At 44.2% G+C, this 13884-nt stretch overlaps 1 protein-coding gene across 4 annotated transcripts in view; it reads right to left on the reverse strand.

Moving 5' to 3' along the window:
- The window catches only part of DLG3 (discs large MAGUK scaffold protein 3), a 62825-nt gene that overhangs the window by 8893 nt on the left and 40048 nt on the right, over window positions 1-13884 (reverse strand). For all 4 annotated transcript variants that reach the window (XM_057717959.1, XM_057717960.1, XM_057717961.1 and 1 more), the window contains 3 exons: window positions 3707-3883; window positions 3385-3460; window positions 2475-2574 (listed from right to left, as the gene is read on the reverse strand). In XM_057717959.1, coding sequence (XP_057573942.1) covers window positions 2475-2574; window positions 3385-3460; window positions 3707-3883 — 353 coding nt within the window. The remainder of the gene's footprint in view (window positions 1-2474; window positions 2575-3384; window positions 3461-3706; window positions 3884-13884) is intronic.

Below are 13884 nucleotides of genomic sequence, written 5' to 3' on the forward strand. Positions count from 1 at the left end.
AGCCCCTTAGAGATGCTCTGTGGAGAGCCAGGCCACAGCCATCTGCTGAGGCCCCCAAACCTTCTGGGACATCACAGATGTATGCTGGGTAAAGGGCTTCACAGTACTCTTACCCCCTGTTTAGAGAGACTGAAACAGCTAATTCTTAAGTCCGATTCTTTAGTGCTGTGTCACTGGGAGAGGAGTACAACGGGCGGGCACACCTCACCTCAACAATAGGTTAGAGGTGAGCTGAGCGGTCACCCCTGGAGAAGCACTGCTTGCCCCCCTCACTTGTAAGGTGGGATGCCAAGACAGCTCCACACCATTTCAAGGTACAAAAGGAAAAAACAGACAGGAACGATAGGCCTTTATTAGGGTACCAGGGATCCAGAACAAAAGTGTGACATTCAGAGCCACTTCTACTTCCTCCCGCTGTGGTATCAGTTCTCACAAACTCTCTCACTGCCCTCCCCTCCACCCCTTGCCCTCGCCCATGTCCCCTATACCCCCAACCCCAGCATGTCCACTCATGCCAGAAATACAGTTAACGGTATGTAAGTTTGACTTACTCAGGTTCTTTGCTCCATAATAATCGTCACTTAACCCAGGGAAGTCCTAATTTCACAGACAGCAGGACAAAGAGAGAGGGAGGGAGGGAAAGGATTGGGGAGAAGAAAGAAAACAGAGAAAAAAGACAAGGGGAAGGAAGAATACAGAGCCAGGTGAGCATCAGTGACAGAAGTATGAAATACTATGAAGACCTATAACTACAGTGAGGTTAAGAACTTTGCTACAGAAAGAACATCCCAGGTCACATATGACACCTGGATTTCATGCTGCCCAATTTGCTGCCAAAAGGCTTTGGAGTGGATGACCTTTTTGAGGTGGTCTATATATAGCCTACAGGCCAACAGGACAGACAGGTGACTTACCAAGGCTTGGAGCACCTGCTTTGACTAAATTTGTAGTTACAGAGCCATCTCTGCTTTGCCCCTGAAATCACCATTTCCCTCTGAGGGTGAATGAAAAATCAAACATCTATGTGTGGCAGACAGGCAGGCAGAATTATCATCATCCCAAGAAGCTTTCACCCAATACTGACTCACTCTCTCCAAACCCTTCAGGGAAAGCTTCATGCAGTCTGAGGTGTGGCCTTCCAAGCTAACCTGAGTTGTGCAGACCACAGGGGATGAGATCAGCTTCTGGAGAATAAGCACTAGGCAGTTTCAACTCTTACCCAACAGCCAATCCCCTCCCCCATTCAGCTGGGCCACCCCACAGCAAACTTTCCCCAGGTTGGGCTCAGCATGGAAGTTCTGGAACTCGTCTGGTGAACTGTGGTGACCTCACCGTGGGCCTCTGTCTCAGACCACCTCCTACTGCAACTAGTACTTCTTATTGAGCTACCCAGGACTGTGAGCCCTAACCTCCATCTGAATGAGGGCACCCTTGTAATCTACTAGCTATCACCCCAGACACCAACGACCTATGTATCCCATGACCATGAAACATAGTGGCCTAGAAAACGGACAACCCCTATCGGAACAGTCAGTCTCCTGCTGCCCCAATAGCCCAGGACCCCAAGACCCCTCCTTGTGAGGCAGAAGAGGAGAGTTTTACAAATTCACCATGAGCCACACGAGAAATATTTTAGCAGCCTGACATGGTGTTTAAGGTTAGGGTGAGCACAGTTAATTTCTGAGGCATATGGTAGAAAAGAGTATTTCTCAGGATTGCAAGTTCATTTAGCCCAGCTTTGTGGCCTTTTCTACCAAACCAGCTTTGTGTTTCTCAATAAACTTTTATTTGGGCAATGTTTAGTAATCCCCATTCGGTGTCAATTCCTTTAAGGAAGAAGGATTTTATTTTGAAAGCTGGCTCTGTAACACTCTTGGAAGACAGTCAAGTCTGTTAGAGCCGTGTGAATCTCCCGTGTGCACACGCACATGCGTGTAATTTAAGACGTAGCCCCAACTCCAGATATCCAGGGAAGAAAAGGCTCTTCTCTTGACATAGATGAGTGAAGATAAGGGAAAGAAAACACAAGAGTAAGAAGCCAGGAGAGCAACACTGAGTCCCTAGACTTGGTTTTCTTGAAAAACCATTTTTCTAAACTTGACGCTGCAGCTGATAACCGCTCATCACCACCACAGCAGAGCTCAGGTGGGCACTTCCAATGCCAGTGCCAGGGACTTCCAGGTGGGCCAGCCCTGGAACCAATTCTATGTCAGAGCCTCCAACATTCTTTCAGAGCGAGGAGCTGGACAAAAAAGACCCAACGTCTCCCTGTGCAGACCAATTTCTACCCTGACTCTGCAAATAAGCAGGTCCACACACACACACACACACACACACACACACACATGCATGCACACATGGATGGACGGACGGACGGACACACACACACACACACTTTTCCAGTCTTCGGTGCAAATGAGGAAGAGAGGGCGGGGCTATGGGCGGTCTACTCTCTGTTTCCTGCTGCTACTTACGTTCCTGTACGCTGCTCTCCTGGGCCATGTTTTCTTTGCTCTTGTAAAATGGAAACTTTCGAGAGAGGCGGAAACTCTTTTTACGTTTCGTTTTGATCGACTGTGAAAGAACATGAAGATGGAGGGGAAGGACAGAAGAAAAAAAAACAGAACAATGGATTTTAAAGCATGCAAGAAAAACTAAAATGGAGACAATGGTGAGCTAAATAAAAGACCATCTGTCACAAATGGAGTCTATGAGATTAAATGAAAGTTGATGTAAGAGGAAAATTATGTTTACAGGAAAATGTTGTAGGGATGTTAGAGGTTTCTACCTAATCCAGACTCACAGCACTCACTGGTACTTCCTAAAGGACAAAGGTCACTGTAGTCTCCTGGACACATGCCCTAAGATGCCACTGATATACACAGAGTCATCTACTCCGTGTCTCTCTTTCCTCTACCGCTCCGGAAGTTCTTTGGCCTGCGAAGCTCACAGAAGAAAAGGGGTGAATGGAGAGAGCCCTCACACTTCGTTTGGTCTGAAGGGCAGTTGGAGCTCTGGGGCTGGCCTTCCTGGCTGGATGACAAGGTCAGGCTCTGTTCAGGGTCCCCACAGCTCTGAAAGGGTCTACAGCCAGGGAGACACCCACAAGTGGTTTCATGCGCCCCAAGAAAGTCAGCCTTCCAGACGATCCAACTCCAACACATCATCAAGAGCCAGTTACCCACGGGGAAGGAGTATATACTGGCTGTAGAGTTTGGGTCTGTCTGCTTTCTGAAAAGCAGTCAGTATTCTGATAGGACAGAGCCAGCACCCTGAAAAAGAGATATTCTTCTGTGCTCCCCAGTTCTCTTATCCACCAGACAGACTTCAAGCTTCTTATGCCTCTTCATATACGGCTGACTTCCTTGGGGATTCCCCACTTACCCTGTTAGACTCAATCATCCCCGTCCTGGCATGAAACTTCACGGTTTTCAGTCGAGCCCTTTCTTTCTTTTCCACCCTGTTTTGGAGTCAGAAAGAAGTCCTGTTACTGCCAGTGCATGGTCTCAGCAGTGGGCTGCAGTGGGCGCAGCAGCCATCTTTGGCTTACTGAATCGTAACCATGTCCTGAGCACCAACTCTCTACCAGAAAGGAGTAATAAAGCACATCCACTGCTCTCAAGCAACTTATAGTATGATAGGTCAAAAAGAAATCAATACGAGGAAGAGGACAAGGAAAGCCTCTCTCACGATCATGACAACTCACCTCTTCTTACTGGGGATCACACCGATTTGCTCACTTTCTCCGTGTGGGGTCACCAGTCTCGCCTGCCACCACTCATCATCAGAGGCGTTAATGACATGTAGAATGTCACCATAGGAGAAGCTGAGGCCTTGGCTCGGCAGGCAGCTGTCCCGAGTCCGGTCATAATCAAACAAGGCCCTGGAAATAAATACTGAAAGATGAATGGTCGTCTCAACTCTAAATGGATGGAAGGATGGCAGAGGAAGGCTGAGTCAGCACAGACCCAGCAGCCTTACAGCAGACCAGCAGCAATTCTGTGGGAGACTGCATCCTTTGTTCAGTCTTAACACTGTAAATATCCCATTCTCCCAACAACGGGTTTAAGGGGAAAAAATCTTTTATGAGTCCCATCTCCTCCCAGCTTCTGGACACAAAGCTGGAAGTCCAAAGCAGAACACCCTTGCAACTCCCTCAGCCGCATCCTAGGGAAACAAGTTAGCTCTGCCAATGGGCTGTCTCAGTTTGCAACAAATCTTCAAATAGCAGTTGAAGATAGGGCATAAAAATGTTAACTACAATCCCAGTGAATGGTTAATGCTGAAGAAATACAAAAGAGAAAAGGGCTCTCTGTCCTGGGACAGCCCAAGAAAAAGCGAAGGCTGATGTTGAGCCACACAATGATAAAGCTGAAGGGGCCCCTGTAAAGAAGTCTCCCAATTCATTCTCTCTCTCTCTCATATATGGGGAAACAGAGGCTCGAGGAGGAAGAATAATTTCACTGAGGTCACACACCAAACTAATCTGGGACAGAACCCAGGTCCTCTGACAAGACATGCAGAGTAAAGATTAAAGGGAAGGGTAGGAGAAGGTGGGGAGACAAGCTATACCATCTAGGCTTGAAAAAAAAGGAGTCATGGAAAATGAGGTTGCAGCTGGGAGTCATGGAAAATGGGGTTGGAAATAAAGGTCTGGGGCCAATTTTGGAAGGCCTTGGATAGACCTGATCTACTGACCCCTGAAGATTTGGGAGTAAGGAAGTGACACATCAAAAGAACCTTAGGAACATTAATCTGACCTCATATATGAAGAGACAGATACTGGAGGAAGGGGGTGGATTTGAAGGCAAATTTAAACCAAAGCTACAACTCAATCTTTCAAGATACACCACTGACTTAGGCTTTGGTGAAGCTGGTACTTTACAGCAGAGCTCCTCTGCTCGTGGAAAAAACTCATCTACATGAAAGTACTTTTCTCATCCACTGGATCTCTCCTCATACAGAGTCACCACAAATGGGTGATTTCAGTGAGAAGTTTGTATTTTCTACTTGCAAGCTAGGCTCTGCCTTCTTTGCGTTCTGTTAACACCTTTGCACACACGGCCCAGCAGAGTTCCCAGAACTAGTTCCAAGACTTAGACTTCTACCTGCAATACAGTGGTCTGTGGCTCAGCTGGAAGCTGCACAGTAAAACACACTACTTCCCTACGTGCAGCCTGGTCCAAATGAAAGGCAGAAGGTCGTAAAACTGTGGAATGGGAAATACCCATCTACTTTTTAACCTTCTTAAAATGGAATCCTTAAGAAATCAGTCAGATTATCCGAAAATGAAAATACCTAAACTCTGACAAAAAGCCCTTTTATCTCCCTCAATTTACACACTCAAAGCAGTAAGGAGAGAGGCCGAGGTCAGCAGATTACGGAGGCACTCCATCCCCGAGGTTCTTTCTGGGCTTTGTGTGACAGAATCAAATCTGAATGTGTTTGCACTGCTTTGGAAACTGAGGGTCCTAAAGCAAGGAAGCTATTCTGTCAAGAGGTTCCTACAAACACATGCATGGGGAAGACCTTATCCTAAGTGACAATTAGAAACACTAAATGTCATTATGGGCTTCAAAGATTAAAACAAATGTAGTAAGGAAAAGAACAGAGCTTGGATTCAGCACAAATTAGTTTGTGGAGGGAAGGAAGGAAGATATTTAAATAAGGAGAGATTAGGATGAGGTTGTAGAAGATTAGAAGGGAGAGTTTACTGGTCACAAGTTTAAAACATAAAAGGGACAATCCAATATATATTTTAGCATCTCACAGAACCATATTGACCTTTGGCAACAGCAGTAAGAAGCTGGAGTACATATAGTAAAGCTGACGTAAACGTTTTCTTGATAAGGAATCCAGTTATGGGTAACTGATTGAACATCTGAGATTTAAATAACACTAATAGGTCAGTTTACTTTCAAGATGAATTTCGGATACTTTACAATATTAAAACACATAACACGAGCTAAGTAAAAACAAAATAAGCACAGATCCAAGACAACAAGAATGCCAGCAGTTCCCACTGTGCGTCAGGAATGGAACTGTTTGGTTTGTTTTTAAACCACAGGCATGTTCCTTTTACGACTTTCAAAAATGTAAGTCAATTAAAACGGAACTCTTTCAAATATTTTAGCTGTTTCTTTTTCTTTTCTAACATATTTCTAAACAACTGTTTCTTCTTGCTCTTTCTTGTTTTGTTTTTTACATTTCAGACATTTATGTGTTGGTTTTCTATAGCACTCACTCATCCTTTTTCCCCTGCCCTCCCAATTTAGTTACATCAAAATTTTTGGTTAAACAATATTAAATTTTACACCATTATGTAAGTGGTGTTCATAGATGGCTAACCCTCCTTTCCTATAAACTTTTTCTATTGTTTTTTTCCTGGTGAAAACAAATGCTTGATTTTTCATTTGACTGTATTTCTACATCTCTATTATTTTGTAACTCCATTATTTAACAAATAGAAGATTTATTTAGATTTACTATTTCTTTTTGTTACAGTTAAAATATTTGAAAGCAGTTACCTTTGTGTAGCAAGAAAAGGGATGAACAGGCAAGGGATTAAATTTTTTGCATATACTATTGTAATATCTGAGATTTTAAACTATCCATATGCATTAATTTCATTAAAAATTAAAATAATATAAGCTCGTTATAGAATATTTGAAAAACATAAAGCTTAAAAAAAGAAAAATCACATTTATGTAACTTAGAAGCAACTCTTCATAATGTTATGGTATTGTATACTGTTGCAAAATAAACACAAAAATCAAAAAATACACATTTCACTAAGTTAGAAACATGGTGTGTACACACAATTTTGCAACCTTAGCTGTCAACTGAAATTGTATCATTCATATTTCCCATATCATTGATTATTCTTCAAAATTAATAGTTTTGGGCTTCCCTGGTGGCTCAGTGGTTAAGAATCCGCCTGCCAGTGCAGGGGACATGGGTTCAATCCCTGGGCCGGGAAGATGCCACATGCCGCAGAGCAACTAAGCCTGTGCACCACAACTACTGAGCCTAATCTCTAGAGCCCATGAGCCACAATTACTGAGTCCACGTGCCACAACTACTGAAGCCCACGTGCCTAGAGCCCATGCTCTACGACAAGAGAAGCCACTGCAATGAGAAACCTGCGCACCGCAACAAAGAGTAGCCCCTGCTCTCCGCAACTAGAGAAAGCCATGCACAGCAACGAAGACCCAACGCAGCCAAAAATAAATAAATAATAAAATAAATCTTAAAGAAAAAAATTAATAGTTTTAAAGATGATACAATAGTCTATTCTTAAGGATATTCATTAATTAAGCAAATATTTATCAGCATCTAATATGAACAGACACCACTCTTCTAGGCACTTGAAAAAAGAAAGAAAAGGGAGGGGAAGTTGATAAACCAGACACCTGACTTGAGTCATCTACTTCAGATGAGGAACATGTTTGGCTCTAAGTTCCCTGTAAAACAAGGCAAAAAAGGCAATTTCCCAATAAAATGTGGTATCCAAGTCTACCTGCATTCTATCTGATGAATTTGTGAATGATCAATAGTGAATAACAGAATGGACAATGCTTTTTTCAAACCATGATTTTGGTAAAAAACATAGCATAATATTTGAATTTGAGATTCTGAACTACAATATCATTCTCAGTTGAGAACGTAAAAGGTGAATTGACAAGAATTTCCTTTTCTATCAACTGGAACTACAAGTGAAAACAGAGCTTTGCAGAACAATCATTGAAGCCTCAAAGGTCATCTCATCCCATTTCCTATCTAATAAAAGAAATTTCTTTGATATTCTCTTAATTTCTTTCCAGTGCAAACATTTAATGCGTCTAAGTCTTTCCTAGGTCTTCTTTACGAGGCTAAACATTCCTTATTCTTTCAACAGTTCTTCCATTGTCATGATCTTGATTTGTTTTCCAAATCTCTTCCTGCTGAAATTTTGTTTGACCAAGAGCTGGAAAAGTTCCTCATAGACAATGAAGACCAGTCTTAGAGATGCACAGGGCCTCATCTTAGAGTTGTATGGTGGTCAATTCTCAGACCAGGGCTTTTAAATCTCAGAAAAATTTTGTGAGGTCTAAGTCACAGTCGCATTAAAAAAAAAAAAAGAAAAAAAAAAGAAACTAACTTACTGAGTCTACTTTGGGGCACTGTATTTGACAGACGGGAGATACAGAAGCAAAATCAGTCTTGGCCTTGTGGAGTGTGCTATCTGGCACAAGGGCAGGACAAACCAAGGCCTAAAAGCCTTCAGAAGGAGCATAGGTCATATCAAGCTTGGGGAATCTATGAGAGAGGTGTTGACTTTTGAACTGGGCCTCAATGATGGTTCAGATTTCAAAAGACAGAGATGGAGAGAGGCCCTTCTGGCTCTAAGGAACAGCATGAGCAGAGGCTCGGAGGCAAGCAGCCCAGGGTGTGTGCCGGGGTCAGCAGCACCCACGTGTGGCCTCACCGCAGGGCACTTGGGAAAGCAGCAGGCCAGGGCCTGCCTGTGGACAGCCTGGAGTCCAGCTAAGGAGTCCAGCATTCATTTAGGAGGCCCTGTGTGATCCACTTCATTACCTCAGCTTTTTTTTTTTAATCATTATAAGCTAAACTTTCACATGGAAAGTGATCCAGTAAAAAAGAACAGGCCTGAGTAGTAAAGTCAAACCACCTTTCAAATGACATATTTCATGTAATATGAAAAAGTGTAAAAATTAGACCTTAATAAATTTTGAAAAAACACTGACTACCTACATAAGATCTTTAAGAAGCATGCTAAACTGTGGCCATCTAGCAGTAACAGTCTCTCTTAGGAACAGCCTAGAAACCTAAGGAAGTGACAGCGATTGGCACCTTGTTACAAATGCCTCTGGTCAGGCTTGGTAAGAGGATCACAGAGCACCTTTCTCTACAACATGAACATACCCTCCTGCCTGCCCCTTTTTATCCTTAGGGCAAGCACTAGGGAAAGTCAAGGCAGTAACATACCACCCCTTTTAAATCAGACTGAACCACTGTCCCAGAGCCAAAATCCTACACAGGTAGGGCCAGAGGAGACAGCAACCAACCTTTTCAACCTCTGACTCAAACCAAGAGTGAGCAGGAAAAAAAAACCCAACACCTATTTGTTTCCGGACGCCTAAAGAAAGACCATACATAATAAACCACTCTGTCACCTTGGTCCCATCTCATGTGTGTGAGCTTATTGACAAGATGGTGAGTTGGGAGACTAGAAGCCTCAGAAACTCCTTATCCTTTCTGGGTGTAAATAAAAAGAATTTCATAGGGGCCTCCAAGTTAGGGACTGGTCAGATCAGAGGGAAACACTATGTCAGGAGAGAACAAAACTTATGGAAATATTATCATCCACAGCCTAAGATCACAGTGAGTGGTCTACATAAAAGACTGTTCTTCAACCCTGAAAATGTTCTCCTTGGTTATGGCCATGCACCTCTGTGAAGCAAAGGAGAGCCAGATCCTGGGTTTTCCCACAACTTCTCAATCATGGCCAGGCCAGAAAACACTGATTTATCTTGAGAGCAGGGTAAAGAGCATGTCCCAGGGAAATGTGGCATGTAAAAACAAAGTGGGCAATGAAGCCACCTGCTGGAGCCAAGTCACACCAGCGTGAAAAGCAGATGCTCACTTCCCAGGGTCTGCAAGTTGGAGTTCCCAAGCTAAGTTTCAGCATGGCGGCTTTAAACACCACTGCCTGTCTTTCCTAAGAAGAAAGTATTGTCAAAGGTCTTGAAAGATATGTTGTTTAAGTTGTGACCTTTCAAATAGTATCCCCTAAGAGCTGCTCACAGGGATGATGCCCCTGCTCCGGGGAACTTTGCTTCATCTTCCTTTCAGCTGGGACCTCACTGCCAAGTGGGAAAGCAGGACTATAATCAGCTCAAAGTAAACAGATTACCAGGCCCAAAGTGTCTGCAGTTCAGGCCCGAAATTTTAAAGTTTAGGGTCTGAAAGATCCAGAGAAATCCTAAGCATCTGGCCTAGCCACCATAGTGTCTTAGTGGATTGGAATGCAACGAAAATGGCAACTACCAAGGAAACTGGTCAGGCAGGTTTCTCAAAGCAAAGTAAACAACAGCACTTCAGCACTACAGCCTCAAAGGCAAGTAGCTGCTTCTGTGTGCTCACCTAGTAGTATGCCCACCTCTCTGCCTGTGGCTCCAGCCATCTGTCTGGCCTGGGAAGCTCTGCCTGTCCCCTCACACCATCGGCAGCTCCCGAGGCCCAACCCAAGTCCCATCCTTCTCTGTGACCCTGCCCACTCCAAATTTCCTTCCTCCACATTCATGCTATGCATTTAGCAGTGATCTTTGTTTATTGCTATTTAACTCTTGCAGTTTTTAAATCTTTCATATTATAATCCCTTTGGGGGAATCCCTTTGAGGACTGAGGCCATGTATGATGCTCGTGAATGGTGGATGAGACCAAGCTGGGGCAGGGAGCACAGAACACCCTGCTGGTTACTATCTTGCAGACTGTTCTCCCATTGCATACCCTCCCATACCAGTCGGGAGCATCACTTTCTTCCTTTGGTCAGTGTCATGGGCTGAATGTTCGGGTGCTCCCGCCAAGTTCATATGTTGAAGCCCTAACCCCCAGTGTGATGGTAATTGGAGGTGGGGCCTTTAGGAGGCACTTAGGTTTAGATGAGGTCATGAGGGATGGGCCCTCATCCTAACATCAGTGCCTTTATGAGAAGAGGAAGAGACAGGAGAGACCTGTCTCTCACCTTAAAACACACCCAGGAAAAGCCACATGAAGACACAGCAAGAAGGTAGTCATCTACAAGCCGGGGGGCGGGGGGGGGCTCACCAGAACCTGAATTTGCCAGCACCTAGAACTTGGACTTCCCAGCCTCCAGAACTGGGGGTAATAAATGTCTATTGTTCAAGTCATTCAGCCTATGGTATTTTGTTACAGTACCCCGAAAGCTCCCTGAGATACAAAGTACCGGATAAAGGGCACATATATATTAAAAATTGAGCAGTCCCTTCCTTGCCTGGTCCATCTAAAGGATGCACAGAAAAAAAGCAGCAGTCATTCATCAGCCCTTGACCTCAGTGCGAGAGTTAAAATTTCTAGCAGCTTCTGAAGAGCAACTCAAAAGTCCAAACTTGAGTACCCAGGTAGACAGAAGATGGGTCATCACAAGAGGAGTAAGTGCAGCTGGCAGCAAGTCAGGAACAGCTTGAAGAAGGGAACATGGAGAACAGGGCAGGGCGCTGTTCTCCTTAGTCTACCTCAGAGTCTCAGGCCTTAGAGAGCAATTATAAAGTTAGAGGGGCATTCACGGACCCACAATGTGTGAACATTCGGGGTTCACAGCACCTGCTGGATCAGCTGAGGGGATTACAAGTCTAGGACTGGTGTTTGCATATGATCTAGCAACAGGCATTTCCAGAATCACTGATACAGGAAACTGTCCCATCCTTTGGTAGCCCCGAACACTACATAAATTGCTGTTGTTTTTTAAGATGCAGATTATCATCACTCCCAAATTCTGTCAGATAGTGAAGCCTGCCAATATTACCTCGTTGGCATCTTAATCCACTACTGAAACTCATTAATGAGCAACACAAAGTTGGGCTCCCCCAAGTACCACCCTGGGCTAAGCACAGAGTAGTGTATAATTAATGTCTACTTATTAACAAGAAGGAGGATCTTCCAGCCTTCTTTGATGACCAAGCCAATATTTCTGACATTGTTTCTTGAATCAGGACTACAGATGGGGCATGATTTCCTTCCTAGAGTGGGAAGAAGACTGGGATGGCAGATGGCCAGCCAGAAGGCCAGGACTCCCAAAATGCCTGATGCGTCCTGTAACTGCAAAGAATGTAGCCAGGCTAGCCAGAACAGACTTTCAAAAGCTATTCCTACAAATGTACTATCAACCCCCTTGGCAACCTCTGGAGGATAAGGTCTTTTGTTCATTCAATCAATCAATCAATCAATCAATCAATCAATCAATAAAAATTAAATACAAGTGTAGAACTTAGAGGTCTCTGGAACTCTAACCTACCCTGTGTCTTTTTACTACCTTCACATCAGAATGGCCTGAGTTAAACATCTAATCACCCTGACCCTGAGCAAAAGGCTCAAGAGGGGCATATTTCTGTGGACTTTTCCAGTGTGGAAGGCACATTAACCAGCAGGCCAAAGACCCTAGACTGGGCAGAAAGAGGGGCTGGACTCTGTTCACCCTGCCTATACTATTAAAGAGATGTTTCTAGTATGATGAAGGGTGGGGAAGGCCTTTCCATTAAGTCCCTAGTGACTTTAAAACCAAGTTTCGTTTTCCAAACACTGTTATGTTTCCTTCTTCCTCCGGCTCCCCGCTCCACAAATCCCATCTCCCCTGTGGTTAGTGCAGCTGCAGCTCTCTAGGGCTTCACCTGCTATAGCCGCGGTGCAGCTGCAAGAGGGTGTTATTTGCTTTAAAATAGCTTTGCAACCCCATGCACGCCAGAGAAGGAAAGAGACTCAGGGGAAGGGAAGGGAGGAAGAGCATGTCAGAAGGGGAAACAACAACGAACAGAATTAGAGGTGAAACCCCACTGTAAAGGGTTCCTTCACTTTAACCACCTGCTGCGCAGTATCTTCTGCGTGGATGGCAAGCTGTTGGAGGGCAGGAACCACTTCTACTGCTTCCTTGAATCTGCCCCCGCAACCACGCCCAATTTCTCAGGCCTGTGCTTTACTGCTTTCCACACAGCAGGGGCTAAAGTAAGTATAATGTTCAGTTATTCGAGTGAAACAGAAATAAATGTCTATTGTGACAAACAAGTGGTCATTCCTAAGCATTATGACTGCTTGTTAAAAACAGACATTTCCCCAAACCTGGTGAATCCAAATTGATAGAAGAGGAGGCTGGGAATTTGTATTTTTAACTAGCATGCCAGCTGATTCCTATCAGCAAGTTTGGGAAATGCTGAGAGAACCACGCTCTAGACAGAACAATCAGTTCAAATTCCAGTTTTGGAACTTCTTAGCTGTCTAACTGGAGTCTCAGTTTTCTCACCTGCAAGATGAGAATAATAATGCCTACTTTGTAGCATTATTAAAAGGATTTTGAAAGCAATTTAAAGAGAATAACAAAGGTCCTAGTGTAGAGCAGGTGTTCCCTAAATGTTTGCTCCCCTTCATCCTGAAGACACTGGGAACTACTGAAAGCCTCTGAGCAGATCTTTAGCTTCAGCCTGCTCTGCAACACCCAGAAAAATGGTTGCCCAGCCTCTTCTGTAACACTTCCAGTGACAAAGGATCAAATTCACTATCTCCAGAAGCAGTCCATTCCACTTTCAGACAGTTTTAATCATTAGCTCTCTCTTCCTTATGTTCAGCTGAGATCTGCCTTGGGTGATAGAACAAATCCAATCCCTTTTCCACATGATAGGGTGATGCAATTAATTTTGATAAGGAAAGTGAGGAGGAGTAGGTGTGTGTGGGGGGGTCCATTTGGAACACACAGGGAGGGCAGCTCTAGTCAAGTGTCCAGCAAGTGGTTGATAGGCGGGTCTGGAGTTCAGTAAAGAGATCAGAGTTGCCATTTACATGACGACGACAGGATCTGAATCTATGAAAATAAATGACATTGCCGTTTATGGGACAGACCTAATGAAACGTACTGAGGAATGGTCAGCAAGGTAGAAAGAGAGCCTTTCATGAAGAAAGCTGGTAATTCGTGGAAACAAATGTGGTGAAGAGGTCAGACCAATGGCAGAGAATCTGTGAACCAGTCACCCCTGACAGAGTTGGGCTTCTGCCCCTCTGGAGCCTTCCAGAGTTGCTTGGAACCACACCACCATGCTGAAAAGCAGATGCACACTTCCTTCCCTACTGAAAGAGAGGCAGTTTGAAGAAAAAGCA

Source organism: Hippopotamus amphibius, chromosome X (genome assembly GCF_030028045.1).
Source record: "Hippopotamus amphibius kiboko isolate mHipAmp2 chromosome X, mHipAmp2.hap2, whole genome shotgun sequence".
Classification (NCBI taxonomy): domain Eukaryota; kingdom Metazoa; phylum Chordata; class Mammalia; order Artiodactyla; family Hippopotamidae; genus Hippopotamus; species Hippopotamus amphibius.